Source organism: Oreochromis aureus, linkage group 23 (genome assembly GCF_013358895.1).
Source record: "Oreochromis aureus strain Israel breed Guangdong linkage group 23, ZZ_aureus, whole genome shotgun sequence".
Lineage (NCBI taxonomy): Eukaryota > Metazoa > Chordata > Actinopteri > Cichliformes > Cichlidae > Oreochromis > Oreochromis aureus.
In genome coordinates, this window is record NC_052963.1 from 35,264,370 (window position 1) to 35,291,973 (window position 27,604).

At 45.6% G+C, this 27,604-nt stretch overlaps 1 protein-coding gene across 2 annotated transcripts; it reads left to right on the forward strand.

The window, feature by feature from the left end:
* The first annotated feature begins 4,459 nt into the window (after positions 1-4,459).
* On the forward strand, positions 4,460-26,471 carry rgl1 (ral guanine nucleotide dissociation stimulator-like 1). 2 transcript variants are annotated; one of them, XM_031726752.2, is made up of 18 exons: positions 4,460-4,950; positions 18,103-18,213; positions 19,771-19,979; positions 20,077-20,151; positions 20,237-20,427; positions 20,859-20,983; positions 21,099-21,314; positions 21,395-21,498; positions 21,645-21,729; positions 21,858-21,947; positions 22,176-22,262; positions 22,465-22,497; positions 22,583-22,704; positions 23,007-23,096; positions 23,251-23,437; positions 24,328-24,573; positions 24,661-24,775; positions 25,017-26,471. In XM_031726752.2, exons 1-18 carry the CDS (start codon positions 4,774-4,776, stop codon positions 25,202-25,204), a joined length of 2,451 nt encoding a protein of 816 aa, XP_031582612.1. In that variant the 5' UTR covers positions 4,460-4,773; the 3' UTR covers positions 25,205-26,471. The 2 variants fall into 2 exon arrangements, with proteins under 2 accessions (XP_031582612.1, XP_031582613.1); XM_031726753.2 differs by lacking the exon at positions 4,460-4,950 and adding an exon at positions 15,833-16,106.
* The last annotated feature ends 1,133 nt before the right edge of the window (positions 26,472-27,604 follow it).

A 27,604-nucleotide genomic window follows, 5' to 3' on the forward strand; every position in this document is an offset into this window, starting at 1 on the left:
GAACCAAACAGCAGGAAATGTGTCGAAGTGGGCTGTGTGGCAGGCAGCAATTGGACCTGAAGCACTCGAGGGAAAACACAACAGAGTGAGCCAGTATATATGCATGCAGGCGGACGACACAGCTCAAATTAATCACAGACTAATGAAACACACAAACAAAACCGAACATAATCCACATGGAGTGAAAGACTATCAAAATAAAACAGGAAATGACTAACTCTGAGACCCGGACTAAGACTGGAGGGACGGGAACACAAAAGATGATGATGAACCTATCATCAGCTAAAAAAAATCAGAGAACTAAAGACACAGAAAACAGGATCATCACAACTTTTTATTGATAATTTTTGGAATTAGACAATATTAGTGGGCTGTTTTTCACTTTTTGGGAACTAGGCTGATTTAAAGCACATCCAGGATAAGTGTGGTAGTTGTCACCTGGTTTGGAATTATTGGATTATATTTTATTTTATATAAAGAAAAGACTCCTCACATATGGTTAAATAAAGTGGTACTTTGCACTTTGTACTACAAGTCTCATTCACCCAGTCACATTCAGAAACACACACACACACAGCAGTGGGTGGATCGTGATACTTGAGTTGGGGATCAATCCTCGACCGTCCGACTGGTAGATGACCCACTCTACCACCTGAGCCCTGAAATGTGACATTTTTGAGTTACTTCATTTCATTTCTTTATTTATTTCACACAGGGTTCAACAGTGTTTCGTTTCCTACATACAGATCCTCCACTTCACGTGTTCACTGATCATCTATGACCGTGCGTGCTTTGCGGCTCATATCAGTGTGGGAGTCTAAGTCGTCACAGGAAACAGCTGGTGATCTGTCAGTGTTCCTGACACGGATTAAAGCATTTAGCGATTCTTTGAATAACGAAGTGAAATTGTTGCGTAAACGAGTAAATGAGTCAGTGTTGCTGTGCCGAACAGTGAAGACGCAGTGACCAACAAGTGCTGTCGTAAGGCCGTGCCCTTTCACCCTCGAATACACTCACATGCATGCGGGCTTTTATGCACGCGCACAATACATTCAACTCACACTCACAAGAAAAGAGAAGGATGTGGAAAAAGAAAGCATTGTTCTCGAAACACGGCCTCCTGCTTCTCTTTAGTTTTTCCTTTTCTCCCGGTCAGTGATTGGGAGACAGTGCCCGTTATCTCCTTCTGTTCTCTTCCTCATACTGATAATAAGTAACTGTTCAATGTCAACAAGAGCTCCTCAGACAGCCACTCAGTGAGCAAGCGCAAGTACGCATGAGGCAAGGGAGAAAAAGGCAACTCTACAACAGCATAGCGGAGACAAAGAGAATCTTAATATAAACAGTCTGTTGTGTAAAAAGAAAGAAGTAAGAAAATCCTCTCTGTGTTTGTGGTGTCCACCGACAGCCAGCAGAGGGCGGTGTGGAGATGTGTAATGTTTGATCATTTCAGAGGAAATTTATATTTTTTTTATAAAGGGACGTGTAAGATATGTCAGGGATGATCATTTGTCCTGTTCAAGTTGCTGTTGTGGGTTTTCAGTGAAGTACATACTAATGTCCACTGAAAGAGCTTGTACATCAGGGGTGTAATTTCCAGAAGGGTTAGGGGGGTTATGACCCCCCCCAATAATCAGACCCAACCAATATAACCCCCCCCAATAAAATTATGAATTATCTTGCATGAATAGGCTGTTGATTTTCTTTACTCATTTCAGTTATTACCAGCAAAATAGTTGCATGTTTAATCATCTGGGAATTTACTCAGATTTATTTATTTATTTATTTATTTGGACAGAGATCTTGACACCCCAATGCTCCGCACAAAGTTACGCCGTTGCTGCACATGGACAGCGAATGAACCCCAGAGAGAAGGGGAACGTTTCAGTGAGGAACTTCATTGCAGGACAAAGTATACTTTTCTTCTTCTTCCACTGTCTTTATCTCATTCCTACTTATTTACAGAGCATTTACTATTGTGTTCGTCTTGTTCTGTGTGCCATTGTTTGAGGCTCTGTGAGAGAGAAAATGAGGGGGAGAGAGATTTTGTTTGCATTGACCCAAGCTGAGCAGAGCTCGAGTGTGTAGTGTGTGTGCGCACAGAGGTTTGGTTTCCCAGCTGTGTAAACTGGCGCTGGCCACGCTGCGACTGTGTCAGCACACTCAGACTGAAGCAGTGGGAAAAAGAAATAAGAAAATGTCAGGAACAACATGTTACGCAGAAAGACCAAATGTGGGTGGGTTTAATGAGAGATAAAAAGAGCACAGATACGGAGGAATAAGACGCCGCCCGGCCGGCCGGCCTTCATATCTGTCTCACTCAAAGCTGCTGTAGAAATCTCTGTCAGGCAATTTGGGCTGAAATGAAGTAACTTCCAGTTCACTGGAAGCCCGTCCAGAGAGCGAGAAGAGCGGCCAGCGTGTTTGCTCACTCTTCCTGTCTATCACGCTCGCATTCGTTCCCAGAAGGCACCGGTAGTCATGACCTTGTTTATCCTCCCTCTTCAGGCACTCCATTGGAGCTGGGTTCATCCGGTTTCATTAGGCAGGCATTTCAGTGCTGTTTCCATGCATGAGCTGCAATCATGAATCAGTGCTAAATATAAGCATATTTTAGGAGGAGCCTGACTGCATTTCTGTGTGTGCGAGGGATTCAAAGGAATTTTGTCACGCTGAGTCAGAGAAAAGGTCTGAGTCACGGCCGCAGCGAGCTCGAGTTTCAGGGGAGGTTTTCTGATGCTGGAGCGTTGCTGCACCGATTAAAGACAAGTTTAGTAAAAGTGCTCGCACACACGCACGCACACTCAGAATGTAAACAAAGAAACACCTCACATGTGAAATCCAGAAGTGATCATATCAGCAATTTGAGAACTTAATATAATAATATCGTCACAAGCATCAGCGCTCTGCTGCTCTGTTCAATTTGTCCAGTTTCTGAAGGCTTTTTTATTTTTAGTTTAGTCCAGTCCAGCTGGTTTAGAGTAGTTAATCCTCAGTTTGAGACCAAGAGGAGACACAAACACCCACGATTAGTGAGGAAGCAGTTTGTAATGTGTGTGTTTTTAACTTTATTTAGTTTAGTTCACTTTAATTCAGTCTAATTAAGTTTAGAATGGTTTATTTGATCTAGTTTCATTAGTTTAGCAGGATTTAGTTCAGTTGGTCTCTTCTCAAATTATGAAACACTAGTGTAAAAACCACAGGAACCGTGTCAGCTTTTCGGGGCGATCCTGTAAATACGATATTTTTATGTGTTTAAAAGAGTCCCATTCGATGAAAGACATTGTGGGAAAGAAAACGGGAGAGGCTTTTCTGTTTTATCTGTTTGAGTCAAACCACTTTATTTAAATAATGCACTCTGAACGGTTTGGAGGGAAACGTGTCCTCTGGATCTGCGAGCAACCCCGACGCAGACGGTCCTGGTTTATTTGAGCTGGTTTAACTTCTGTAATCATTTGTATTTTCTTGGCTTATCAAGTGATTTTTGAGTAGAATTTTAATCTAAAAGAAATGACGAACGGCAACAGAAAGCGAAGAAAGCCACCAGTCTTTAATCTCAAATACATCAAACCAACCAGATTAAAAATAAAAGAATACAACTCTCAAGTAAATGAAAATCTTTTACTTTAAAGTTCTGTTTCAGACCTGTGTGTGTGTGTGTGTGTGTCTGTGTGTGTGTGTGTGTGTGTGTGTGTGTGTGTGTGTGTGTGTGTGTCTGACCGGATGCTTGTGTTTTTCTGATGGTTGTTTATTTACTCGAGAAAACGGATGCGATGTCTGACTTCATAGTGCACCTCGCTACTGTAGACAGCAGCTTTCATCACACCTTGTTCAGTATTAACTGCTCAGGCTACAGTGTGTGTGTGTGTGTGTGTGTGTGTGTGTGTGTGTGTGTGAGCACTGCCTGGCCCCAGATAATCCTCCTTTCTGTGTTTTACACATGACTGCTTCTTATTCCCTCCCCACTCACACACACACACACACACACACAAGCTCTCTCTCTCTCCCTCTGGCCGTCATTGTTACACATTTATTATGGTTTGACCTTTGACCCCGCTGTCACGAATGCCACCAAGCTGTGCTGCTTATCGGAGAGTTAAATCAGTAACTTCATGAGGTCGTTCACACTTCAGCTGTAACATTTTATTAGATTTTAAGGACTTTTATAATCCAAAGACGAGAACATTAAGAAAGGAAGATTTTAAGCTTAGAGAAAAACACGATCATTTCTCAAAACTCTGAGGATTTATTGAGCAAACTTTGGAGAGTCCTCAGGACCAATATGTTAGACACACTTTAAGTCTCTAGCTTCACTGTGCTTTTCTGCTTTTAGTCAGTGTGTAGTTTTCGTAGGAGGGGGGCAGGGCCACTAGGTCATAACTCCTCCCCTTTTAGCTCTGATGAATGTAAGGGGCAAGGAAAGAAAGAGAGAGAGAGACAATAGACTTTAATCACTCATGTGGCTGAGAGCTGTTGGCAAACGGAGTTCCTTGAGCGCTGAGAGGGGAGGAAAAAAAACAGAAGAAACAGGAAGGGAGAAGACTGAGGTGGACAACTTGAGTGGGCATTTCTCATCAGTTACACCTCTGAGCTGAAGACAAGACCAGTCTGCAACCTTACTGAGAAGAGAGGAGGGCAAATCTGACATAAGTTCATCCTGAAGGAAACCCTTCACCTCGTCACAGTTCGTAAAGGCCGCAGACCCAGACGTTTCCATCCACCCTGCCGTCCAAGCTAGAGTATGATCTGCTATCCTCGTCACCCCTGCCGCTGATGCAGGTGATCAGCATGATCTCTCACTACCCTCTGGCCACCTTCCTACCCTGGCCTACAGGCTCCTACCATCACCACTACCCCGACCTGGACTGCACCTTACTACTGGAGGGGGAGGGAGGGGTTGCCCTGCAGAGGTACCAGCCTCGCTCCCCGGAGAGCAGCCCGCGACACTGGGTCAGTCAGAGAATAATCATATCTATCAACTCTTGTTTTTGCACGAAATCTATTTGTATTTCTGGGAAGCACAGATATTTCCAGTCTCCTTAAACAATCTGGCAGCTGCTGGCCTTCGTATGAAGGCCTTCTGTTGTTTGGGAATGTGTGAGGTGCTGAAGTATGTGTGTGTGTATGTGCTGTCAAATGCTGGGTTTTTGGAAATGTAAATGGAAAAGTTTGGGAGCCAGAGTAGAGAGAAAAAAAAGACACTGAGAAAAGAAGCTTGGAATTATAAACATTGAAGATACGCACTGAGGAGCAAAGATACGGGTGATGTTTGCCACTTCTGTTTGTCGGACGGTGATCTTGAGAAAGTAGAGGAGAAGCATAGGGAAGGAAAATCTGCAGATGTTACACAGGGACAGCTAACATGTACACATCCTGCATCCAGCTGTCTACACAACAACAAAAAAATGAAACACACCTTTAGTTTTCTCCATATATTAAACTAAGAAATCGCTCGGTTAATGTTTTGCCGTCTGTCATATAATTCCTCTATTTGGCCTCTACTTGAGTAAGTTTTATGCAATAATCTGACAGCTCATAGTGAAATAACACAAACACGACGGTAACCTTTGGTGACACAGACGGGTGTCCGGCTGACCTCTTATGAAACGCAGTAATTCTCATTCATTCTAACGACCCCTTACTGGTCGTTCTGTGAGTGTGTTTTGCTAAATGTTCTGTTAACAGGAGCCATAATGCGTTGGACTTTGCTTTTGTTAAATTTATTCTTCTATTCGGCTCTATTTTTATTCATCTTTGGTGTTTCTCGTTTACCAAAACAGCATGACTGCCAGAAAATTAGCAGCGGCTTATTCCAGCTAAGCTGTGGCTATTTTTTTGATGCACACACTTACTTGTGGTATTTATGCTGAAGTGAAAGTATGTTTGGTGTTTTCAGACAGCGCACAGGCACTTATTGGCTTGTAGAGGAGAGAAACTGAGGTCTGAAAACCAAACTGATGAGGAAGAGGAAGAAAGAATAAAATCTCCCAGAAGCAGGATTTTTTAACATAAAATATATTTATTGCAAAATAGCTGAAACTTAATAACTCCATGAGGATAAAGGACGAGCAGTGAAAGGTTTGAAAAGCAGAGAGACGTGCAGCCGTTTGAAAACTAAAACACAACTGAAAAAAATCTGGGTGTAAGAACAGAAACGGTATATTAAAGATCGACAAAGCCACCGCGATGACACCCACAAATTTAAAAGTGAATGTCGGGACTGTGAGGCTCAGTCTGAGAACCGAAGGACGCTATGGAAGCACATCAGATGCTGACTTGTCAGAGGGTTTCTGTCTGTTTCCTGCCTGTTTAAGAGTTTATGAAAAAAAGTACACAAGAGTTCAATCCAAGCTGCTAGGAAGATCACTGAGTGGTGGAGGGGCCAAACATTTGTTGCTACAGCATTCAACAAGTGCTGGAAACTGATCCAATGAGCAATTCAAAACCCATCACAGTCACTGGAGAAGAAATTCATGCGAATTTCATTTTTGCGAGTGTAAACAAACTGCATGAAATTACTCTTTTTGCTATCATGATTTCTTCTATTTAGTCCGATGAGATTTGGAAAGTGTAAAAAGAGCCACATGATTTCTTTTATTCCATTCGTGTGTGCAGAGAGCAGGCAGGAAGTCAGCTGACTCAGTTCGCAGGAATCTCTGCCATGCTAATTGTGTGTGGGCCCAGAATTGTACAGGGGTGGGTAACGTCGTTCTTTTGAAATTAGCGCAGCGTTCTCTTTCTTCTTCTCTTGAGCAAGTCCACATGTCTATTAGCTGCTAGTAGCATAAATCAGTTTGAGTGTGTGCAGCGTTTCTTCTGCAGGTTTAGGTTTTGCAAAAGAAACACGCGGATTCACTGTGATTGCTCTTTTATTGGTACACTGAGCATCTAACACAGTGCAGTGATGTATTTGTAGTTATTATTCACATTTAGAGGAGACGGGTGTGACACAGTGGTGCCTGAAGACCATCCTCCTCAGTGCCTGTCTGACATCCCGGCTGTCATGTTGCCCCATCACACAGCGCCGTTTCCTGCGATTGTTTGAAGGGGTAAGGATGCTGGAGGTTAGCCCACAGACCTCCTCTGAATGCTCAGGTTACATACATCAGCTCTTCTGTCAGATGCTTATCTGTTTGACTGTTTTTACAGAGCTGCGATTGTCCACATACTTGGATTAGTCTTTCCATAAAATTATGTAAGGTAAAGAAAAGTATTTGTGGCACAGCTACTTGCAGCAACTCCAAGAAATTCCCTTTAGTCATGTAGGATAACCTGCTCCGAGTGCTTCTATTCTTAGTTTGCTTTGTACCCACTTACACACGGTTATGAAACCATATCAGTCATAAAGTTAGTGACTGCAGTGATTTCTCCTTTATACTCAGCCTGTTGCAGACAGCTGTCAGGTCCACAGTTCAAGTCAGAGATGAGGGAGGAGTGCTGAGGAGGCGGTCCGTATCAAAGGTTCACTGACAGTTAAACTTACGACTGGAATGTGCACATAAAAAAATAAACTCGATAATAAAATGCATGTCTTTTGTTACATAAAATTCAACATTGGAGGATTAGTGGCAAGTAGGAATGAAGGACTCGATAGAAATGATAGCTTCACTGTTGTCTTCATTTTGTGGTCTGTAGTGTCCTTTGCACCCTCCTCTCACTCAGTGATTAGGCGGTTTAATTAAGCAGCAGGTCCGGCACTGGGAATATTAGCGGATGGCTTACAGTAACCTGCAGGGCAGTTCAATAACCTCAGCTGGCCATACGCTCAAAACACAGAAGTGACTTTATACAGGAAAAACAGGAGCAGGCAGTTTTGATGATGCTGTGTTTTCCATTGAAAGAAAGGCAGAAAGCTGAGTTAGCGCTCCTGCTTCCTCTTTCTCGACTTCTTTGGAGAGAGAAGTGCACGTTTAGTGCTGATGCTCCGTGACGTCTCAGTATTTCCAGTCTTCCAGTTCTGCCTCTTACTTGTCATTTGTTTTGATGACTTGACAACGATTTCGACATTTAGGTGATTTGTTCGTCCGCACGAAACTAGTTTTTATGCCTTTTGACCTTTTTCTTTCTGAATTTACACAAAAACAGAACCATATCCTCTTCAGCAGCACAGTTCAGTAACTTTCTGACACTACACTGCCAGACTTCTCTTTTCTCCTAAATGCAGGCCTCGGTCGCCGTTTTCAGTCAGTCAGCCACGACGAATGCTGTTTACATGTGCTGCGAGTCAAGTTGTCTAGTCGCCTGCAGCTCTGTAGAGGTCCGTATTGTTAACTTCGACCTAATTAAGTCACATAATAGGACTCGTGTGAAAAGTCAATACTAAAGGCATTGTTTCTGTCACCCAAATGTCCATCCCAGGGCAACAACACCCCAGGAGCAGCCCGCTCAACTGGGGCAGAAACTCATCACACCATATGGTAGCTGTAAGGGTGCGTGGTGCTGACTGCTGTGCTAAAAGTGGGTTAATATGAGGCAGCACCGGCTTTCATTTAGTTTGTTTTCAATGCTTTGGCAGTGGTGTGTGTGTGTGTGTGTGTGTGTGTGTGTGTATTCATATGTATGTGGGGACCAATAATTGGAAGCTTACTATACTTGTGGGGACCAAAATCCTGGTCAATATGACTTTAAAAACATTTTTGAGACTCAAAATGTGGTTTTAGTGACAGGGTTACAATTGGGTTACGGTTAGATTTAGGGTAAGGGTTAGGGTTAGGCATTCATTTATCATGGTTAGGGTTAAGGTAAGGGGCTAGGGAAAGCATGTCAATTAGATGTCCCCACAAGATATGAATACCCAACGTGTGTGTGTGTGTGTGTGTGTGTGTGTGTGTGTGTGTGTGTGTGTGTGTGTGTGTGTGTGTGTGTGTGTGTGTGTGTGTTAAACACACACTAAATTCTCTACTCCTTTTCTCGCTCAGGCAGGACATGCAGCATTAGCAGGACCCGTGACTGGGATCAAACTGGCATTGTGTGTGTGTGTGTGTGTGTGTGTGTGTACCCAGTTGTAGTAAAGCTGGGGGTTGTTGGTTTCCAGCTCTAATATGACTGGTCAGCACTCATAGACTTTTATACCAGCAGATTACTGACTGCAATAACTGTGCTGAGCTTACAGTGGATAATAAATAACATGAAAACTATATACTAAGGAAACATGGTTTTCACAGTGTTCGCTCTCTGGCAGAGTAAACATCTTGCTACATTTCGGTCAGTGGTATAGTATCACCGGTGGCGTGAATGCCCCATTTCTGTGCCTCGGAGCAGCTAATGTTTGCTTTTTGTGCATCTCCTGCAGTTTCATTTCCTATAAAACAACCCGTGGATGTGCATAATAATGCTCAGAATTAATCTGAGTGGCAGAAATGAAATCAAGGAGTGTGTTTTTGTTGCTACGGGGAAGTGCATAAAAAACAAGTGGAAACAGCACGCTGCTGTCGTTTTGGTTTGTTGGCTGCTGCACTTTGGTGTGTTTGTGTTGCTTTGTTTTGCACATGTGATGCCTTCAGAGTCGCATGTGTTATTGGCTGAGCAACAGATGGTCCTGCTCTCATTAGCAGAGGGTCAGACAGCCCAACCAAGCCAGTCCAGACCGATTCATTCAGGGCTTAGCAGGGCTTAGATCTGGGAGGGGGTGGTCACAGTTGGGGGCTACGCAGGGGAGGGCTTACCGTGACTTCTCTTACTCTTTTAAACACAGAGACACCTGAAATCACCTTAACAAGCATCATGGTATCTGAGTCACCAGAAATCGGATTATCCAGCTTCTGTGTAACGGTCCAACTGAGCCCGTATGCAGGCTGAGAAAAACCATGTGCCCCAAAATTTTGCATTCGTTAAACATTATTTGGTAGCTTTGATGATAACGAGACGCCTGGACTGAAAAACAGTTTTAGCTGAAAGCTGTATTAGTTTGGTTTGTATGTGAAGTGTGGAGGAGGAGGTGGTGGAGGAGGAGGTGTGGGGGGTCTCTTGTCTGCAGCTCTGGACTTTACTGGAAACTAATGATGTCATCCGTCCAGAGGCAGAGAGAGAAAGAGAGAGCGAGCTCAACAACAGCCGGGACAATAGATCTGAGGGGAGCAGAGACGTGACATCAGAGGAGGGGAGAGTGGGAAGGAGCGAGGAGAGGAGCGTTTAATGTGGCCGTCTGAACAAAGGCTGAGCTGAGCGAGGGAGAAACAGAAGAAAAGCTGTGTGCAGCTGTGTGTTTTCATGAGAGACGACCTGACCGTCTTTATGCCCATCTATTGTTTTTGCTGGATTCCCTGACCATCTCCTGCTGATGTGTCACATCATTAAAACCCCGTCACATGAACACATGTGCTGACTGGGGGCATTGCCACTGCTTCATTGCTCCTAAACGACCCATTTAAGCTGCTTTGATTCTGTCATTTCAGCTTTTTATGAAGTTATAGCAGATCATCCTGACCCATAAATCCAGCCCTCTTGTTTTTTTCCCTCTGCCCCGGGGTGACTTGAGCCTCTGCTGACTCTGGATAAACACAGCAGTTTATGAACTCTGCCCTCTGCTGGGAAGCATGCTTTGGAAACACAAACACAAACCCACCAACCACACACAAACACGCAGTGAAAGGCAAGTGTGATTAAGTGACTGTGCGCGCGCACATGTACAACTCAGAAAAGAAGAGAAATGGACGACATTCTGAGCAACATCTGGTTCCGATGCAGTACTGGGAAAGATCCTCGCAAATTTTTGGACTTGACGCAGAGACTTTCCACGGCAGGATCTGGCTGCGCTCACAGCTGATACTCCTCTCACTGCGATGAATCTCCTGTCTGCTGTTTACGCGGGAGGAAGAGAGGGACGTCTCTTTCCGGCCTACATGACGGAATGACTTTCTCTCTGCATGCCAGCACGAGCTGGTCCAGCTGTATTGCGCCTGTCTTTCCACAAGTGTGGATCTTCTTGGTTTCTGACTGTGCCGTGAACTCTTCCCCCGCCTGCCTCGGTCTCTCCCTCTCACAGCACAGATAGTGCACTTTCAAGTTAATCTCCAAAGTGTACTACGCTTTCTCTGATACGTGACCTTCTTATCTAACGTGTAAACACAGAGACGTTGCACATGCCACCCAAGACCCTCCTAATTTTGTCCCCTGTGCGTTAGCGGTTTCTGTTTTTTCTGTGCTGACATTCTTAGCTGACGTGAGTCTCTCACGTAATCTGTTCATGTTAAGTGCTAAATCACCTCCCCTCTCCTTTCCTATCCTTTCCTTTCCTTTCCTCTCCTTTCCTTTCCTTTATGACCATGCTCCAGGACAGAGTGGCTCCACAGCCAGTCAGGTATGAGGACACCAGCCTCGGTGGAGTCGAGAGGCTGGAGGCAGGAAGCGGGAGATTTCCTGGAATGTGCGTTTTTTCCCCGCTGTGGTGTAATAACAGTGCAAGCGGTGCTCCTCCTGTTTTTGTCCCCTCTCTGTCTCTGCTGTAGCTATTCTGACCATGGAACAAAGGGAAGAGAGTACTTGGGAAGCCCAATAATGGCTTTAATCCATTATTCAAAAAATGGCCTTCCCTTGTCAAGGGCTTTCCTAAGTGTAATTACGTCATTAGTTTTTCAACAGAGCGGAAAACTTGGAATGAGGATTTGCCTGGACGACTGTGTCGGAGTTTAGTCTGCAATGTTCAGACAGAGCAGTATGATGAACTTTTGCATTCAGGCGACAGGAAGCAGGGGTTTCTAGAGAAATGTGTGAAGCTGAGTTACATTTGTGCATGCGTATTCATGCAAGGATGGAAAAACAGTTTTTTTATACAGTGTATAATGAAGTATTTACTCTGTAGCATTGTGTTACAGTGCTGCACCTCTCCTCCACAGAATTTATTTCTAATTTACTATATTTAGGGGGAGGGGCTCAGAGTAGAGCCGCTGCTCCTCCACATCGAAAGGAGCCAGTTGAGGTGGTTCGGGCATCTGACAAGGATGCCCCCTGGGCGCCTCCTGGGTGAGGTGTTCGGGCATGTCCCACCGAGGAGGCCCAGGGCAGACCCAGGACGCGCTGGAGAGATTATATCTCTCGGCTGGCCTGGGAACGCCTTGGTGTTCCCCCGGATGAGCTGGAGGAGGTGGCTGGGGAGAGGGAGGTCTGGGCTTCTCTGCTTAGGCTGCTGCCCCCGCGACCCGACTTCGGATAAAGCGGATGAGGATGGATGGATGGATGGATATATTTAATAATGAATGAAGCAAATAAGATGCACCATGCACCGCTGTGCACGATTAAAAGAACCTTTGTTTCATCCAATTATATTTTCCTAATATTATAACATACAAAACAAACGGTCTGTTTTGATCTACTCTGAGACATACTTCACATTATTGACTCTTTTCTGGACCATAATTTACAAAATGGACACAAATTAATAATATTTCAACCCAGCAGTTGACCAAGACCATAAACCAATCAGCACAGAGTTTACTGAGATCACGGGTCAGCTCAGTGTTTGTTTGTTTTGCTTCTACAATTGGACTTCTTTTTGCAGACAGATGAGTCGCCCCCTGCTGGCCTTTCAAAATAATACAGCTCTACTTTCAGTCCTGGAAGTTCATCTTTTATCTACAGTCTGTGGTTCATGAATTAATTGAAAGTGCGATAAGGTTCATTTCATTCTTTAAAGTCAGCTGACCTGCTGGCTCGAATCTGGTGTACCTTCTTACAGAAGGTGGATTTTCCCAAATGTCAGGCTGTTGTTTCCTCTTGGATTTGTCCTTCAGAGCTGGGATTGACTGAAACCAGAAGCAGCTCTGAATTTACTGAAATCTGCAGTCTAAATCTGCTTTAAGGGGCCCAATGGAATCAAACTGAAAGATGAGCACGCTCATCCACTCGTCCGTCAGACAGAGCGGCAGCTGTCACGCTCATCAGACGTCTTGTTTACACTGAGGTATGACATCACTCCCACTGTGAGACCAACACTCCAATCCCCAAGGGGCTGAGCTAGAGGTCGTGTGGGGTCACAACCTTCCCACTGGCACTCTGGGCTTCCCAGAGTTCCTAAGACTGGAGCGGACACCAGGGCAGCTTGGCCTGGGAACTGGACAGCAGCCAGATGTGCAGCACGATGAAGAGTCAGCTAGAAGAAAAGGCGATCCTGTGCGGTTACCGCACATGGAGAAGCACCAACTTAGATGTACTCCTGGCAAAGCTGGGCGGAGCTGCAGTGCAGTGTTGTGTGTGTGTCTGTGAGTGGGGTTCACCGTGGACGACAGTGGGAGCCAGTGACGCCGAGGGTGACGTTTGAGAGCCAGGGAGGTGGGTTGGCTGATTACGCATCTACACACAAAAAACACACAATTTTGAAAAGGGGACCACCACAGGTCTACCTCCCACTGCTCCAGAAGACAGTTAGCAGTGTTATCCAGTGTCCCCTCTGGATAAGGCCTCGTGACTCTTGGATCACCAATTTAGCATTTTAGCGCGTGTAAATGAGTCACAGGTGGCTCATTTTTTCATATTTGTTTACAATACACCAAAAGAGCCCTCACAACGCAGCCACTCGATTCACATCGTCCCGTTTATTCACAAAAGTGGGCTGTTTGAGTACGTGTGTAGACACAGTGGAACAGAGTTATCCATTCTCACACACTCAGCCTGTTCTCCTCTCCGGTTACTGACAATGCACAGTAGCGGTGACGCCATCTGAAGCCTTCCTTGTATTGTCCCACGCAGGGACTGCGAGGCTGCAGCTGCTTCATACAAGAAGGGCCCACAGTCCATCACTTCATCCTCTTAAACAACATCTGTATGTTAATGCATTACAGCAATAATCTTCATTTTAACTGCCCATATGGAAAGGAAATTATAGTTTTATAGATTCTCCTTTCTCCTGCAATGATTTGCTTATTAAAGTGTCCCATTTGATTAAGAATTATGACTCCAATTAGGATGAAAATGGGAAAATTGCCACTTTAATGGGCGATCGTGGCTCAAGAGTTGGCAGTTCGTCTTGTAATCGGAAGGTTGCCGGTTCGAGCCCCAGCTCGGACAGTCTCGGTTGTTGTGTCCTTGGGCAAGACACTTCACCCGTTGCCTACTGGTGGTGGTCAGAAGGGCCGATGGCGCGATATGGCAGCCTTGCTTCTGTCAGTCTGCCCCAGGGCAGCTGTGGCTACAATGTAGCTTGCCATCACCAGTGTGTGAATGACTGAATGTAGTGTAAAGTGCTTTGGGGTCCTTAGGGGGGACTAAGTAAAGCGCTATACAAATGCAGGCCATTTACCATAAAAAGTCAAAAAATGAAAGTATTTTCATTTTGTGATCGTAATCATTTGTAATCGGACCGGTGAGCTGTATCCATAAGCTGGTGTGTTTCATAATCACCCAAAGAAAACCCTGAATGTGTTAAAGTACAGGATATCCACACTGGCGCAACAAACCACAAAAAACCCAAATCCACCATAACCCGTGTTAAAAAAGAAGTGAGTGAATTATTTATGGTCTTTATGGTTAGCACTCAGCTGGATTACTGTAATGCACTTTATATTAGGGTCAGTGCTTCATACTTTACTCATCTACAGAGGGTGCAAAATGCTGCAGCTTATCTTTTAACTGTCACTTGAAAGTTTGAGCACATTTCCATATTTTAGCTTCACTTCACTGGCTGCCCATTCCTTTTAGCATTCATTTTAAAATTCTTTTATTTGCTTTTAAAGCCCTCCATGGCCTAGCCCAATCTTATCTCCGTGAGCTGCTACAGCCTTATACACCCACCCGCTCTCTCAGGTCAGCTGATCAGCTGGTCCAGGACTGAGCGTAAACTTCGAGGAGATCATGCTTTTGCTTTAGCAGCTCCCAAACTGTGGAACGATCTGCCTTTAAATGGTAAATGGCCTGTATTTATATAGCGCTTTTCTAGTCCCTAAGGACCCCAAAGCGCTTTACATATCCAGTCATTCACCCATTCACGCACACATTCACACACTGGTGATGGCAAGCTACGTTGTAGCCACAGCCACCCTGGGGCGCACTGACAGAGGCGAGGCTGCCGGACACTGGCGCCACCGGGCCCTCTGACCACCACCAGTAGGCAACGGGTGAAGTGTCTTGCCCAAGGACACAGCGACCGAGACTGTCAGAGCCGGGGCTCGAACCGGTAACCTTCCGAGAGGCCTGTCTCTTTAGAGATTAGACAGGCCTCTTCTTTGACACCCTGTGCGATGTGGGTTTTTTAAACTGATTGTATGTTGTTGTTGTTTTTTCTAATATAGGGCTGTTTTAATTTTTATGTGTTATGTGTTTTTTTTGTTTGTTTGTTTTTTGCTTTTTTTCTGCTTCGTTTTATCTATTATTCTTAACTTATTTACTGCAGAGCACTTTGGTCCTGTGCTGGCTGTTTTAAAGTGCTTTATAAATAAAGTTGGATTGCCTGCCTGAGAAGCTTCATGCTCTCTCTCAGCAGCCACGAGCTGGTGAATATTCTGGATGAATTTTCACTTAATGAGGACAAACAGTAAAGAGTGGCTAAAAGAAACGTTACTTTAAATATTTTAATGCGTGTTTTTTCTACAAGCATATATATTATACATTAAATGTAAACATTAATTTTTAAAAAAAGTTTTACTATACGAAGGTAGAGCCTAAAATATAGTTTACTTAAAAAAACAGCAATGAATGAAAATGACTATAAAACAAATGAGCGTTATTGGTGATTAATGAATGAAACCCAGGTTATAACCAGGTTATACTACAAACACGTTATTAGTCTTTTTTGAGTCTTTTTTATAAATTTCGGAGGAAGAACATTTATGCATGTGGAATATTTTGCACGCTCGAGTCCCAGCCCTGCGTGTGCGTGCGCAAACTGATGTCAGTCTGATGGAAGTTGGAGAAAGAGCTCGGGGGAGGAGTTTAAATGGGGCTGCTGCGAGTGCAGGGAGGAGGAGTCTGCTCATTCAGCGGAGAGTCGAGCGCCTGTTGACAGAGGAGGAGGGCTTGGAGTTTGGAAAAGAGCGCAGTGAAAGTTTGCGGATCGCAGTTTATTTTGAAAGGAGCGCATCTTCTTGTGTACGTGCGGGAGAAACGTCGATCTCTGATGCTGCCTCCAGATCATGAGAGAAGCGCTCACTATGAAGTTCGCCTGGAAAACTAAGATGGTAAAAATCCAAGCGCAGACTCGCAGTGTCTGTTGTTTGTGGTCCGTGGGGGGGGGGTTAGAGTGGAAAAGGGGGGGTTGGGGGTGAGTGTTTGTAGGCTTGGGAAAGTAGCGGATAACTGAAGGAGGGGGAGAGGGCGGGGGTGGTGGTGAGGGTTGTTTTTACTGCTGCGTAAAGATGTTGCGCTGAGCTCGAACCTGGCTGTACGTGGAGCTCGGTTCAGTGGGTAATGCTGAGAAATGTCCTCACCTGATGCTGCAGATCCAAACTTCTTCGTGGGTTTTTTCTGGGCTCAACAGCAAAAAGCAGAGGGGGAACAACAGGCGAGGCCATCACAGCCCGTGCAGCTGGGTCCAGGCGAGCAGATCAGCGCCACTCTCCTTATCTCCGTTATTCTTCCCAACCAGCTGATGGGCTGATGTGCAGATTAGGATTATTTGCAGAGAGAGAGTAATGTTTGTCATCTGTGTGCAGATCTTTGAAGGATCCCAGATAGCGCAGAGTAAAAAGCTCACCTCCTGCTCTCTGTGAACTCTGTTTTCTGGATGCTTGGATAACTTATTCTCTTATGTTCCTGGCTGCTTTCATTTGCATTTTCATTGGTAAAACAACAACAAAAAGCAAACTTGATACACAAAGAGAGTTTAGCTTTTAAAAAAACAAAAATCTGTCCAGCTTTCAGAAAGCAGTCCGTGTGTGCAGACTGTGAACTCAGCAGCCCGGCCAGCCAGCACAGAGACCTCCCGCTATTGTTTTGGGAGTGTGTGGACTGCATGACTCATACACTGATGTATTTATCTGTCTCTGTGCCAGCCAGCGGGCAGCAGCCAAAAAAGAGAGAGGGAGAGAAACATGTTGCTGACCATAGGACAAGATGGAGAACAGCAGCATGGGACGGGCATGCAGACATGTTTCAGATCCTCTGACTTGCAGTAACGCAGGCGCGCTGGCTGGTTTCATCTGTCAGAGTTGGTTAAAATCACATCTTTTTGTTTTTGGCTTTCTTTGAATTTCTGCCCCTCACGTGTTTCTGTTCAAATCCAAACACTGCCGAGTAATGGCATGCACGCCACTGGTCTCCAGGACTGACCATTGAACCTGCTAATGGTGACTTTGGCCCTTGATCTCTTTGCTGGCGGCCCCTCTGTGTGGACTTTATGGGGACGAGTAATCTTGGCGTCCGTTGCCTTTGTGTGAGGACTTGGCTGAGATTTTGCCTGTGTGCTGTTTACAGGCGCCCTATCCTTCGATGGCTGTCCGCTCCTTCTGTTTTCGTCTCCGTCTCCATGTGTTGGTGTCTGAGCCGGCCTCGGCCTCTGTTTGCACGCTCTATCTGAGCAGCAGTTTGGGGTTTTGATTCCTCTCTGCTCCCTCTGTTTGTTTATGCGCTCTGCTGCCGTCAGTGATTTACAACCAGCAGCAGACGCAGCACATTCGACTCCGTGGATCCTTTTAGTCTCGGTGTGGTTGCAACACTGATTTGTAATCAAGCGCCGCTGACTTGTAGAAGCAGACAAACTGACAAACTCATATGTTCATAGAGGGGGGAAAAAAGCAATGTAAATATTACTGTGGAGGTGTTTATTCTGGAGACTTGGCCCATTCTGGCTCTTATCTACAACTTGGGTGAGCTCGGGGAAAAGCTGTCCGGCTCTGACTTCAGCTCCAGAGACACCAAGACATCATGAAAGAGATGGATTGGGAATAAAAGAGGGAGTAGAGACAGAGAGGAGGAGGGAGGGAGGCCTGGCAGGCTGCAGGGATGGGGGTTGGGGAGTTGGTCATTCTTGATGTTTTACTGCACTTCACTTCTTCTTCTTAGTTTTTAATCACTGGGGTTGTTTATGTGTGCGTTTTTTCCGTTCCCTCTGCTTTTCTCATACGCAAAAATCACTTTCCTTTCTTGTTAAACTACTGAAGTTACACTTGTGTAGGTGAGCTCTGCAGCGCGTCTGTCCCGAACTTTCTAATATTTCCACCGATATTCTTCTTTCAGAGCTCGGTGCAGGACTGGGGGGAGGAAGTAGAGGATGGAGCAGTCTACAATGTGACGCTGAAGAGGGTCCAGATTCAGCAGGCGGCCAACAAGGGAGCGAGATGGCTGGGGGTGAGTAGGCCCTGACGAGGAGCTGAGCTCCAAACCTTCAAACGTTAGTAGTTCAGACTCTGTTAAAACCTCCTTTCTTCACTCTCAGCTGCTGTAGAGGGAAAAAAGTGAATGTTTTTAAAGCAAACAATGTCCGGATTAGATTTTATCGTGTCCAGATGGGTTTTTTTGTTTAAAGCAGTCCAGTTATCTGTGTTCAGACTGCTGACCTTAAAAACAGCAAACCTAATCTGTATTGTCTGAAACGGCTTTTCTCTCGGCATTGTGCTCCACCGAGGCTCCTATTGTTTTAACTTTCGAGCTATAAATCTCCCAGTGGAGACAACACCTTTGAGCTGCCTGCTGAAAACGAACAGCTTCACCAGAACTGGACCGTTTAGCCAAAGCATGTGATTTCCTGACTTTCCGAGCTGCCAACAAAGCCCGCGCGTTCCCCTGTTTTGCAGAATGCTGGTGTGACACAGTTTCCCACAGTTGTGGATTTTTTCAGTGAATATAAGGCATTGCCGTTTCCTCCACAGAGCTGTTTATGTCTCCGTAATAAGATGTTATGCAGTGCATCATTATACTGCACAGAGGGGGCAATTAGGAGCATTGTTTCTCTTAGTTTCATAGTTTCTCTGGTGAGTTTTCCCAGAAAATGCTAAAGGATCTTCGGGATATTGTGTTTGTTAGCTTCTTTGGAACTGTGTGGCTGACATAAGGGATGAGAGCTGGCGCATAAAGAAGAATCTGATATCGGCTGCGAGCCTCCAACACTGCCTGGATGTATTGACAGTGGTGTAAGCCCAATTAGAGCTAATTAAAACAACATGGGTCTTTTGTGCAGAACAAAGAGCGAGCTCCCAATGAGATGAGTATATTTACTATAAACAGTCAGCTGTACGTGAACAAAAGCAGCTCCAGTCTGCACAGTTTGAGGCGTGTGTGTGTGCGTGCAGTTGTGCGCATTGTGGCTGTGCCGTGGATCGCCTCGGACAGATAAATAATCAGACTTTTTGTGTGCTCCGAGCTGTTATCGGAGGGGAGAAGTCGACTGTGCCGCCGTCCTCCTCTCTGTCTGGAGGGATGGTGGAGGAGGGGCTTCGCTGTGATTAAAAGCAGATTGGAGCGTTTCCTGTTGTAGCGTGCTAACTTCACCAAGGTCTCTCTCTCTCTCTGGGTCTTGTGCCACCCCTTACTCTCTCTCTCCCCGGCTGTTTTGCAACCACCGGTTCTGTTTTCCCCGTAGACACAATAGTCGGACACATCTGGAGAAATTCAAATTAAATATAGGTCACCGTACTGTTTCCTCCATCCCCCTGATGTTTCGAGCCCTCGTTGTTTGTTTCCATTTCTTTCAGAGTTCAGAGACCCTTTCCTTAAATGTATTGGTGAAAGCATTACAAGCACCAGCCAGTTGCAGAAGTGCAACAGTTTAAAAATGTATATGGCAGATGGGTGACAAGTTAAAGGAAAATTAAGGAATCACTGTGTTTTGTCCCTGCGGTAGACTTACCCTGCGGTTTCTGGTGGTTTTTGCTTAAATTTCTCATAATTCGCATGTTTCTTGTTTAGGCGGAAGGGGATCGCCTGCCTCCTGGCCACACGGTGAGCCAGCTGGAGACCTGCAAAATCCGAAGTATCCGCGCTGGAACGCTGGAGCGACTGGTGGAGACTTTGCTCACGGCGTTCGGAGACAACGACCTCACCTACACGTCCATCTTCCTCTCCACCTACAGAGCCTTCGCGTGCACGCAAACCGTACTGCAGCTGCTGCTCGACAAGTAGGCTGAAATGACACGATCCGAACTGACAAATAATACTCTGCCTGTTTGCTGTGGCGATTTTTAAAACGCGTCGTCTTCTTATTTTCTGTGGCAGATATGGAAGCATGGAAGAAAACGAGCAAGGCGCTGACAGATGCCATGGCTCTGAAACCACCGGTGCCATCAGAAAGTGAGCTGCAGTGTGATGTGCACATCAGTGTTCCCGCTCACCTGTGTTTCCAGCTCTCTAAAAGGTTTCCCGGCTCTCTCCACAGCACCTTGGCTTCGATCCTGCGTGCCTGGCTCGATCAGTGTCCCGAAGACTTCCAGGAGCCTCCAGACTACCCCTGTCTCCACAGGGTGATGGACTACCTGCGCAAGGCTCTGCCAGGCTCAGAGGCTCTCAGAAAGGCAGAGGGTCTGCTGGAACAGCTGCAGGCTCAGGCCGGCATGGATGATGCTGATGGTACCGCTATTTTCTTTTTATTTATTTATCTTTTTAAGCTTTGCATGATTCACAATTTTAAAATTCCTTCTTTACCTTGTGCTGGGCCTTCAAGCAGCCATTAAGCCCCTGCTTTTAAGCTAACTTCCCTCTGATTGGCTGCCCCTCACAAACAGAGGATTTGAAGAGCACTTGGGTGGGGTGGAGTTCATATTATGAGTATTGCTTCTCTGTGGTATCATGCAGATGATGCTGACGTCAGTATTGTAAACTTTGACCATATTTAATGAGGATCCAGTGTTTACACTGAGAACGGCTCACATCACTGCCTCCTGTATTCATGGGGAAAAGCACAGCGGGTCTCCTTTAAAATGTCTTCCTCCGTCGCTGAGAAACGATGCGTTATCTCAGATATGTCGCTTATTTCATGTGCCTGTTTTGTTTATTTTCAGCTGGTTTCCACAGCAACCACTCATATAGCCTGGGGGAAGAGGATGAAGCAGAGATTGAGGTCCAGGAGGACTTCCTGTCGTTTGACGCCGACCTGGTGGCCGAGCAGCTGACCTACATGGATGCGGTAAGTGGAGGGAAATGATGTGGAAACAGGAGGGAAAGGTTACATCCTGTTTCTTCTGCGTCGCCTCACTAACATCGTACTCTTTGGGGGGGGGGGTTTCTTGGTGGTGTTTTAGGTGCTGTTTAAAAAGGTCGTACCCCATCATTGTCTGGGCTCTGTCTGGTCTCAGAGGGACAAGAAGCACAACAAGCACAGCGCTCCCACCATCCGTGCCACCATTACGCAGTTCAATGCTGTCGCGGCCTGCGTGGTGAACACCGTGCTGAAGCACAGACAGCTCAGGCCTCACGTCAGAGCACGGGTCATCCAGCGCTGGATAGACATCGCGCAGGTCGGCCAAAGAGACAGACTCGCTCACGAACGCTTGGAATCAGTAAGAATGTCATCTGACTTGTGATCGTTTTTTAACAGGAGTGCAGAATACGGAAGAACTTCTCATCTCTGCGAGCCATTGTGTCGGCACTTCAGTCCAACCCTCTGTACAGACTGAAGAGAGTGTGGGCCTGCGTGCACAAGTAAGCCTCCGAACTCTCGGCTCTGCAGATGATCTCAGCTGGTTTTGATAGTAACGAGATTTCTCAGATTCTGCGTTGTGCTTTGCACGCGTGTTTTCCTGCCATGTCACATCACGTTAGCTGACGCGTATCTGTGCTTGGTGCAGAGACAGCGTGCAGACATTCGAGGAGCTCTCCGACATTTTCTCGGACCATAACAACTACCTGACCAGCAGAGAGCTACTCATGAGGGTGAGTGTGTTCATTTCATATCCGATCCAGTTTAGCTTAGTAACCATCTGTTACTCGAAATCCCAAAATTGCTCGTTCGCCGCATGGTTGGAACCAGAATTGGAGCCATTTTTTTGTTTGCCCCACAGGAAGGCACGTCAAAGTTTGCCAGTCTCGAGAGCTGTGCCAAAGAGCACCAGAAACGCACCCACAAGAGGCTCCAGCTGCAGAAGGAAATGGTAAGACAAATGCCGGCTGACAACGAGCTTTAGAAACAAACGCCAAACAAAGCAGTGTACTCTACACTGACTGCTAGCCTGTGCAGATCGTGATGCTACACAGCTCTGTTTACTCCACGTGCCACGCTCCCATTGTTATTATCATCGCCATGTGCAGAGAACAAAGTGTAAATAAAGATGTGACTTTACTGCAGCATCTCACGGAATAATCAAACCGTTCCTCCACAGGGAGCGATGCAGGGAACGATACCGTACCTGGGGACTTTCCTCACCGACCTGACCATGCTGGATACGGCCCTGCCTGACCTAGTGGAGGTAAGAGCACCTGCTGATCGTGTGTGCAAGTGTTTGAACATTTGAAAGTCTATCTGTCAGAAACTGGGGCCTAAGTTTCCATAAGTGCGTGAGGAATTTTGTCGGTGCCTTTGTGGAGCTGTCCACCTAACGCTGTTTGCGTAAGCGGCCGCTGGTGCTTGACGTCACAGCTCTGACGGCGTGCTCTTTGTGTCTTCTGCAGGGTGGTCTGATCAACTTTGAGAAGAGACGCAGGGTGAGTCTTTAGTCTGCCTCCTTTGACGTGATTACAGTTACTCACGTGGTGTTTACTCTGAGCAACCTTCTTTGTGCCTCTGCAGGAGTTTGAGGTGATCGCTCAGATCAAGCTGCTCCAGTCGGCCTGTAACAGCTACTGTCTGACTGCAGACCCAGCTTTCCTGCGCTGGTTTAAGGGACAGCCTCAGCTCAGCGAGGAGGAAAGGTACACTCTTTACTCTGAATACCTTTTTTATTTTCATTGCACCGTTATCCATGTGATAATAAGCAAATTAGTGCATGAGTCATGGTCTGCTGGATCCATTGTTCCCCCACAAATACACCAGAGCAGCTTTGTTCTGTCTTTTCTTATCGTCTCTCCCTGCTGATTTTGTCATTTCTTTAGTTCCCACTGATCTGTTCTACATGTTGTTTTGCTCTCTGAGCGCTTTTTTTGTCTCACTGCTATTCTTGAAACCACCATCCACTTGAAGGTTGAAGGTTCACTGTTAATGCTCTTTCTTGCAGCTATGCCTTGTCTTGTGAGATTGAAGGTCTCGGTGACGGCAGTCCGACTTTAACCAAACCTCGAAAAAGCATGGTGAAGAGGCTCAGCTTGTAAGTGCATTAAGAAAGGAGACATTTTTAGAAGCTAATAAAGACGAGTGTTGTTTTTAAATCTGAAGTGAAGTTCAGAGTAGAATGAGGAAATGAAACTGCAGGGACTTTTTAAAGTTTTATCATCTAACAGCTCGCTTCATTTTCTGTTCAGGCTTTTCCTTGGAACAGACAGCAATTCGGCCAGTTCTCCAATCAGAGAGACACCACGCTCGCCCCCTACTGGCAGCTCTGGAGAGAGCATGGACTCGGTCAGCGTGTCCTCCAGTGACTCCGGCAGTCCGTCGGACAGCGAGGGACTCGCCACCCCGACTCACACCTCCGACTCCCAGCAAAACAAGGTGGGTGACAAAGCCACCGGCGAGAAGTGCTGTGCACTAAAAAGTACACAACTTTATTAAAAACGAGTCGATTCCATTTAAATTTTTAATTGGATTAACATTTTTACACGTATGAAGTTGCACATGAGAATTAACAAATATTCTAATTTTTGAGCGTTCACTGGCCACTTCATTAGGTACGCATTTTCCTTCAGAACTGGTGCAGTTCTTCATGGCACAGATTCAACAATGTGCTGGAAACATTATTCAGATTTTGTTCCGCGTTGATATGAACACGCAGTTCATCACACAGCTGCTGCATCCCTGATCTGACTCTCCTGTTCCCTCGCGCCCTAATTCTGACCCTGTATGAACTGTAGCCTCAGTCTCCTGTTCCTAGCGGACAGGATTGGCGCCTGGTGTGGACTTCTGTTGCTGTAGCCAATCTGCCACAACAACTATTGTGTGTTCAGAGATGCTCTTCCGCAGACCTTGGTTGTAATGAGTGGAGTTCCTGTGGCCTTTCTTCAGCTTAAAGCAGATGGTTTTGTTGGAAAGTCCCAGCAGATCAGCTGTTTCTGAAATATTGAGAGCAGTGTGTCTGACACCAGCAACCACGCCACAGTCAAAGTCTCTTAAATCATGTCTCTTCCTCGTTCTGATGTTTGAACTTCAGCAGGTTGTCTTGACTTTGTCTGCATGGCTAAATCTGCTGGGTTACTAACATGTGATTGGACGGTTAAATAGGTGTAATGAGCCAAGTGGCCGGCGAGCGTATAAGCTACATTTAACTCTTTTGACACAAGATGCAAAATGAAGTAAATGTTGGAGTTGTGTCAGATGATAATGAATCTTAATAATAATTTTAATGAAAAATGAAAATAATTGTTGTTTTTCATCATGACCCCCAGCTATCAGAATCATCCTCCTGCACTTCACTCCACTCTATGGACACAAACTCCTCCACAGCCAGCGTCTCCGTGATTCCTACGTCTCCCTCCTTCCCCGGGCCTTCCTGTATGCACCGACGCTCCATCTCCCTCACACCCCTGTCTTCCCCGAGTCAGACTCTCGCCTATAACACCCAGGCCCAGGACGCCTGCATCATAAGAGTCAGTCTGGAACACGGCAACGGGAATCTGTACAAGAGCATACTGGTGAATAAATACTGACGCTTCTGCTAAAGATTTACATTTTCACAGTTTATGTTAAAGCTAACTTAATCTAATCTGTCCCACAAACAGCTGACCAATCAGGATAAGACCCCAGCTGTAATCGCTAGAGCAATGGCAAAGCACAACCTGGAGGTGGAGCCGGAGGAAGGATACGAGCTGGTGCAGGTCATCTCAGAGGAGAGAGGTAAAATATCGACTTTAAAATCTGTGTAAGCTATCAGTAAGCTAACATTGCTCTCTAGCAGCTGTTATATAAAAACGCAATTCTTTAAGATTTGCACGTCAGAATTTTTTTAAATTTATTTTTTCCACTAATTAGCTGTTTTCAGGCTTTGTGAACCACACTGCTCTCTGTACTGTTGTGAAGATGGTATCACTGGTTGTAAAATTTACCTGATTTTTGTCCTGCTCTTAATTTCTTTCAGAACTGGTGATTCCAGACAACGCTAACGTTTTTTACGCCATGAACACGTCGGCCAACTTTGACTTCCTGCTGCGGGTGCGGGGCTCGGCAGGTCGGCCCGTGCAGCTCCGTAGCCGATGTAGTTCCACGCTCCCGCGGACCCAGCACCGCTCGAGCCTCTCGCTTAGACCCAGCAAAGTCACGTTGTGACCCTGCCGGTTCACCACTAACCCAGGGCGAGACACGACGGAGGGTGGACATATAAATGGATGAGGAGCTCTCTGGGATCCAGGGTGGAACCCTCCGAGCTTTCGGACTTTCCCTCTCATCCCGAACTGTGCCATTCCTCGCCCAGCCTTAACGTGAACCTTGGATGTGGATTAAACTGCTAATGCCTGTGACAGAGTGAAACAGTGACCCCAAGTGGCCTGAACTCTTTACTACAACAGATATTTTTTGCACATGTTATGGGAGCATCAACCTCCTGACCTCCAACAGTATTCTGATATTGAATGAACTCCTTTATGTCTTGTGACGTACGTGTAGCTCAAGCTTTACCTTCCTCCTAATAGAAGAGTGCTGAATGCAGAGACAGAAGATGGAGCAGTGGAAGAAGGAGAAGCCGACTGTTGCCTTTGTTCGTGAATGAATGGACCTCTAACAGTATTCTGAATGATATTAATAATTGACAGAAGCTGTGATGCCTTTGGTTTCCCTAGTCAGACAGCTACGTCTGGCTTGTGTGTGTGTGTGTGTGTGTGTGTGTGTGTGTGTGTGTGTGTGTTCTTCCCCATATTGTGAGCTGTGTGACGAATGCATCATTTTGTGCATTCTGATTGGTTCCAGTACTTGGTTTTATCAAGTCCTCTGCAAATGTTGAATTGCCTTACCTGCCCAATGTTTTGGGTGTAAAGAGTATTTGAGCTTCTTTCTAATCTAGAGAGACTCTCAGATCTAAAAAAAAAAAAACCGAGTTGTACAAGAACAAAAAGGATAAAGCGGAGTATCGTACTGAAATGGAAAGTATTTGTACCTCTTTGCCCTTCATTATATGAATTATAGAGTTGCACTTGACAGTTGGTAGCAGATGCCAATGGGATGTGAATATGGGAGAGTGTGCAAACTACCACGTTAAGTAGTTTGCTCCCTCTTCACTAAATGAGTTTCTTTTTTGTAATTTTGTTGCTTTTTCGATGCTTTTGTAACACAGTTCAGGCCACACATGTATACCAGACTGGAGCATTGCTAACATACATGCTAATTGTGTCAGAGTGTCATAAATCTGGCGGGATACTTCATTTCATTTAACGGCGTAAACGCCCATCTGTTCGTCTGTTTGAACACACGTCAGAAGCCTTCACACTTTCACTCCACCGCAGATAAAAACCAAACGTCACGTGAAAATGTTCTCATTAATTCAGCCTCGGTGTTTGTTTTCCACTGCCAAAGACTCTGAATAAATAAATTATTATCACTATTCTGACTCATTGCCTGTCGTGTTTAATGACTTTATTATCCGTAAGGCCTAAGGAAGCTTCGTGTCTGTATTTTTACCCTTGTGCAGTGGCAGATCACGTGCTCCGCTCTGTTAGGACTGACATTGCTGCTCTGGACAGAACCCAACTCATTCTGCTGAGTGGGAAACGTTTGTGCTGACTTGAATGCAGCAGTCATGACCTTCCTTCCTTGGTTATACAATTTGTTTTCAGGAATTCAAAGACGAACGTGTGACATCCACAGGTTTTACTGTAAAACAGGACACAGCAGAAGCAAATGAGATTCCCCTTATTTAAAAACACTAGATTTTACATTCTAAATATTATCACAGACATTAATAGGTTGTCCCTGTGTGATGTGCTGGTTAAGTTGCTGGTGGGTGTGCTTGGTTGTTTCAAGGACTCGTTCAGCCGACAGGCTAACAACTGCCAATAAAAGAATTTCATTGTAATTCAAACATGAAATGATGAAAAGAACTAAAAAGCAGAGACTAGTCTACTTGTTCAAAGCAGTCACCATGTAAGAGGCAATACAAAATGAAACAAACAGTTAAAAGTATGTGTGGGTGGGTGGGTGCGCTTATGAGGACCAATGTAGCGTTAGACCCTGTGATTGAGGGTCATCACTTCACCTTCAAAGGCCTGTTTCAGGGTTAAGGATAGAGTTTGATCCAGGTTAGAGCGGGAATTTGTGCTCGAGTAGTTTAAGGTCGATGGCTACGGAATAAACCGGGAAGACGTGTCTGTGAGAAGTGTTGCTCGGAGGCTGGCCAGGGGAATGGCAGACAGGGTGCACAGTGCTGGGCTCTAAACACAGCTCCAGTTAAACATGCTGGGATTTTATGCCACCCTCATGGAGTCTCCTTTTGACAGATTGGTCAGAAACATGTCGGCGCTCCTCCAGTTCCTCTCACACAGAGGAGCAGATACCGGTCCTTCTGTGACAGACGCTCACAGCAAACCTTGGTGTGAAGACATGCATGGATGTACCTTTCTGAGACCATCTCTTCCTGCCAGTACGAAAAGGACACCAACAAAAAGCAAAACCTGAGAAAAATGAGTAGGGAGGAAGAAGAATCGTCTAGAGATCCTGTCGTCTGTTTCATTTGCACCA

Bases quoted from the DNA above. Each gene is read 5' to 3' on its own strand.
- rgl1 (XM_031726752.2), top strand. From the start codon at position 4,774: ATGCAGGTGATCAGCATGATCTCTCACTACCCTCTGGCCACCTTCCTA. The intron at 22,498-22,582 runs GTGAGTCTTTAG...GTGCCTCTGCAG, and splicing joins ACTTTGAGAAGAGACGCAGG to GAGTTTGAGGTGATCGCTCA. The intron at 23,438-24,327 runs GTGGGTGACAAA...CATGACCCCCAG, and splicing joins CCGACTCCCAGCAAAACAAG to CTATCAGAATCATCCTCCTG.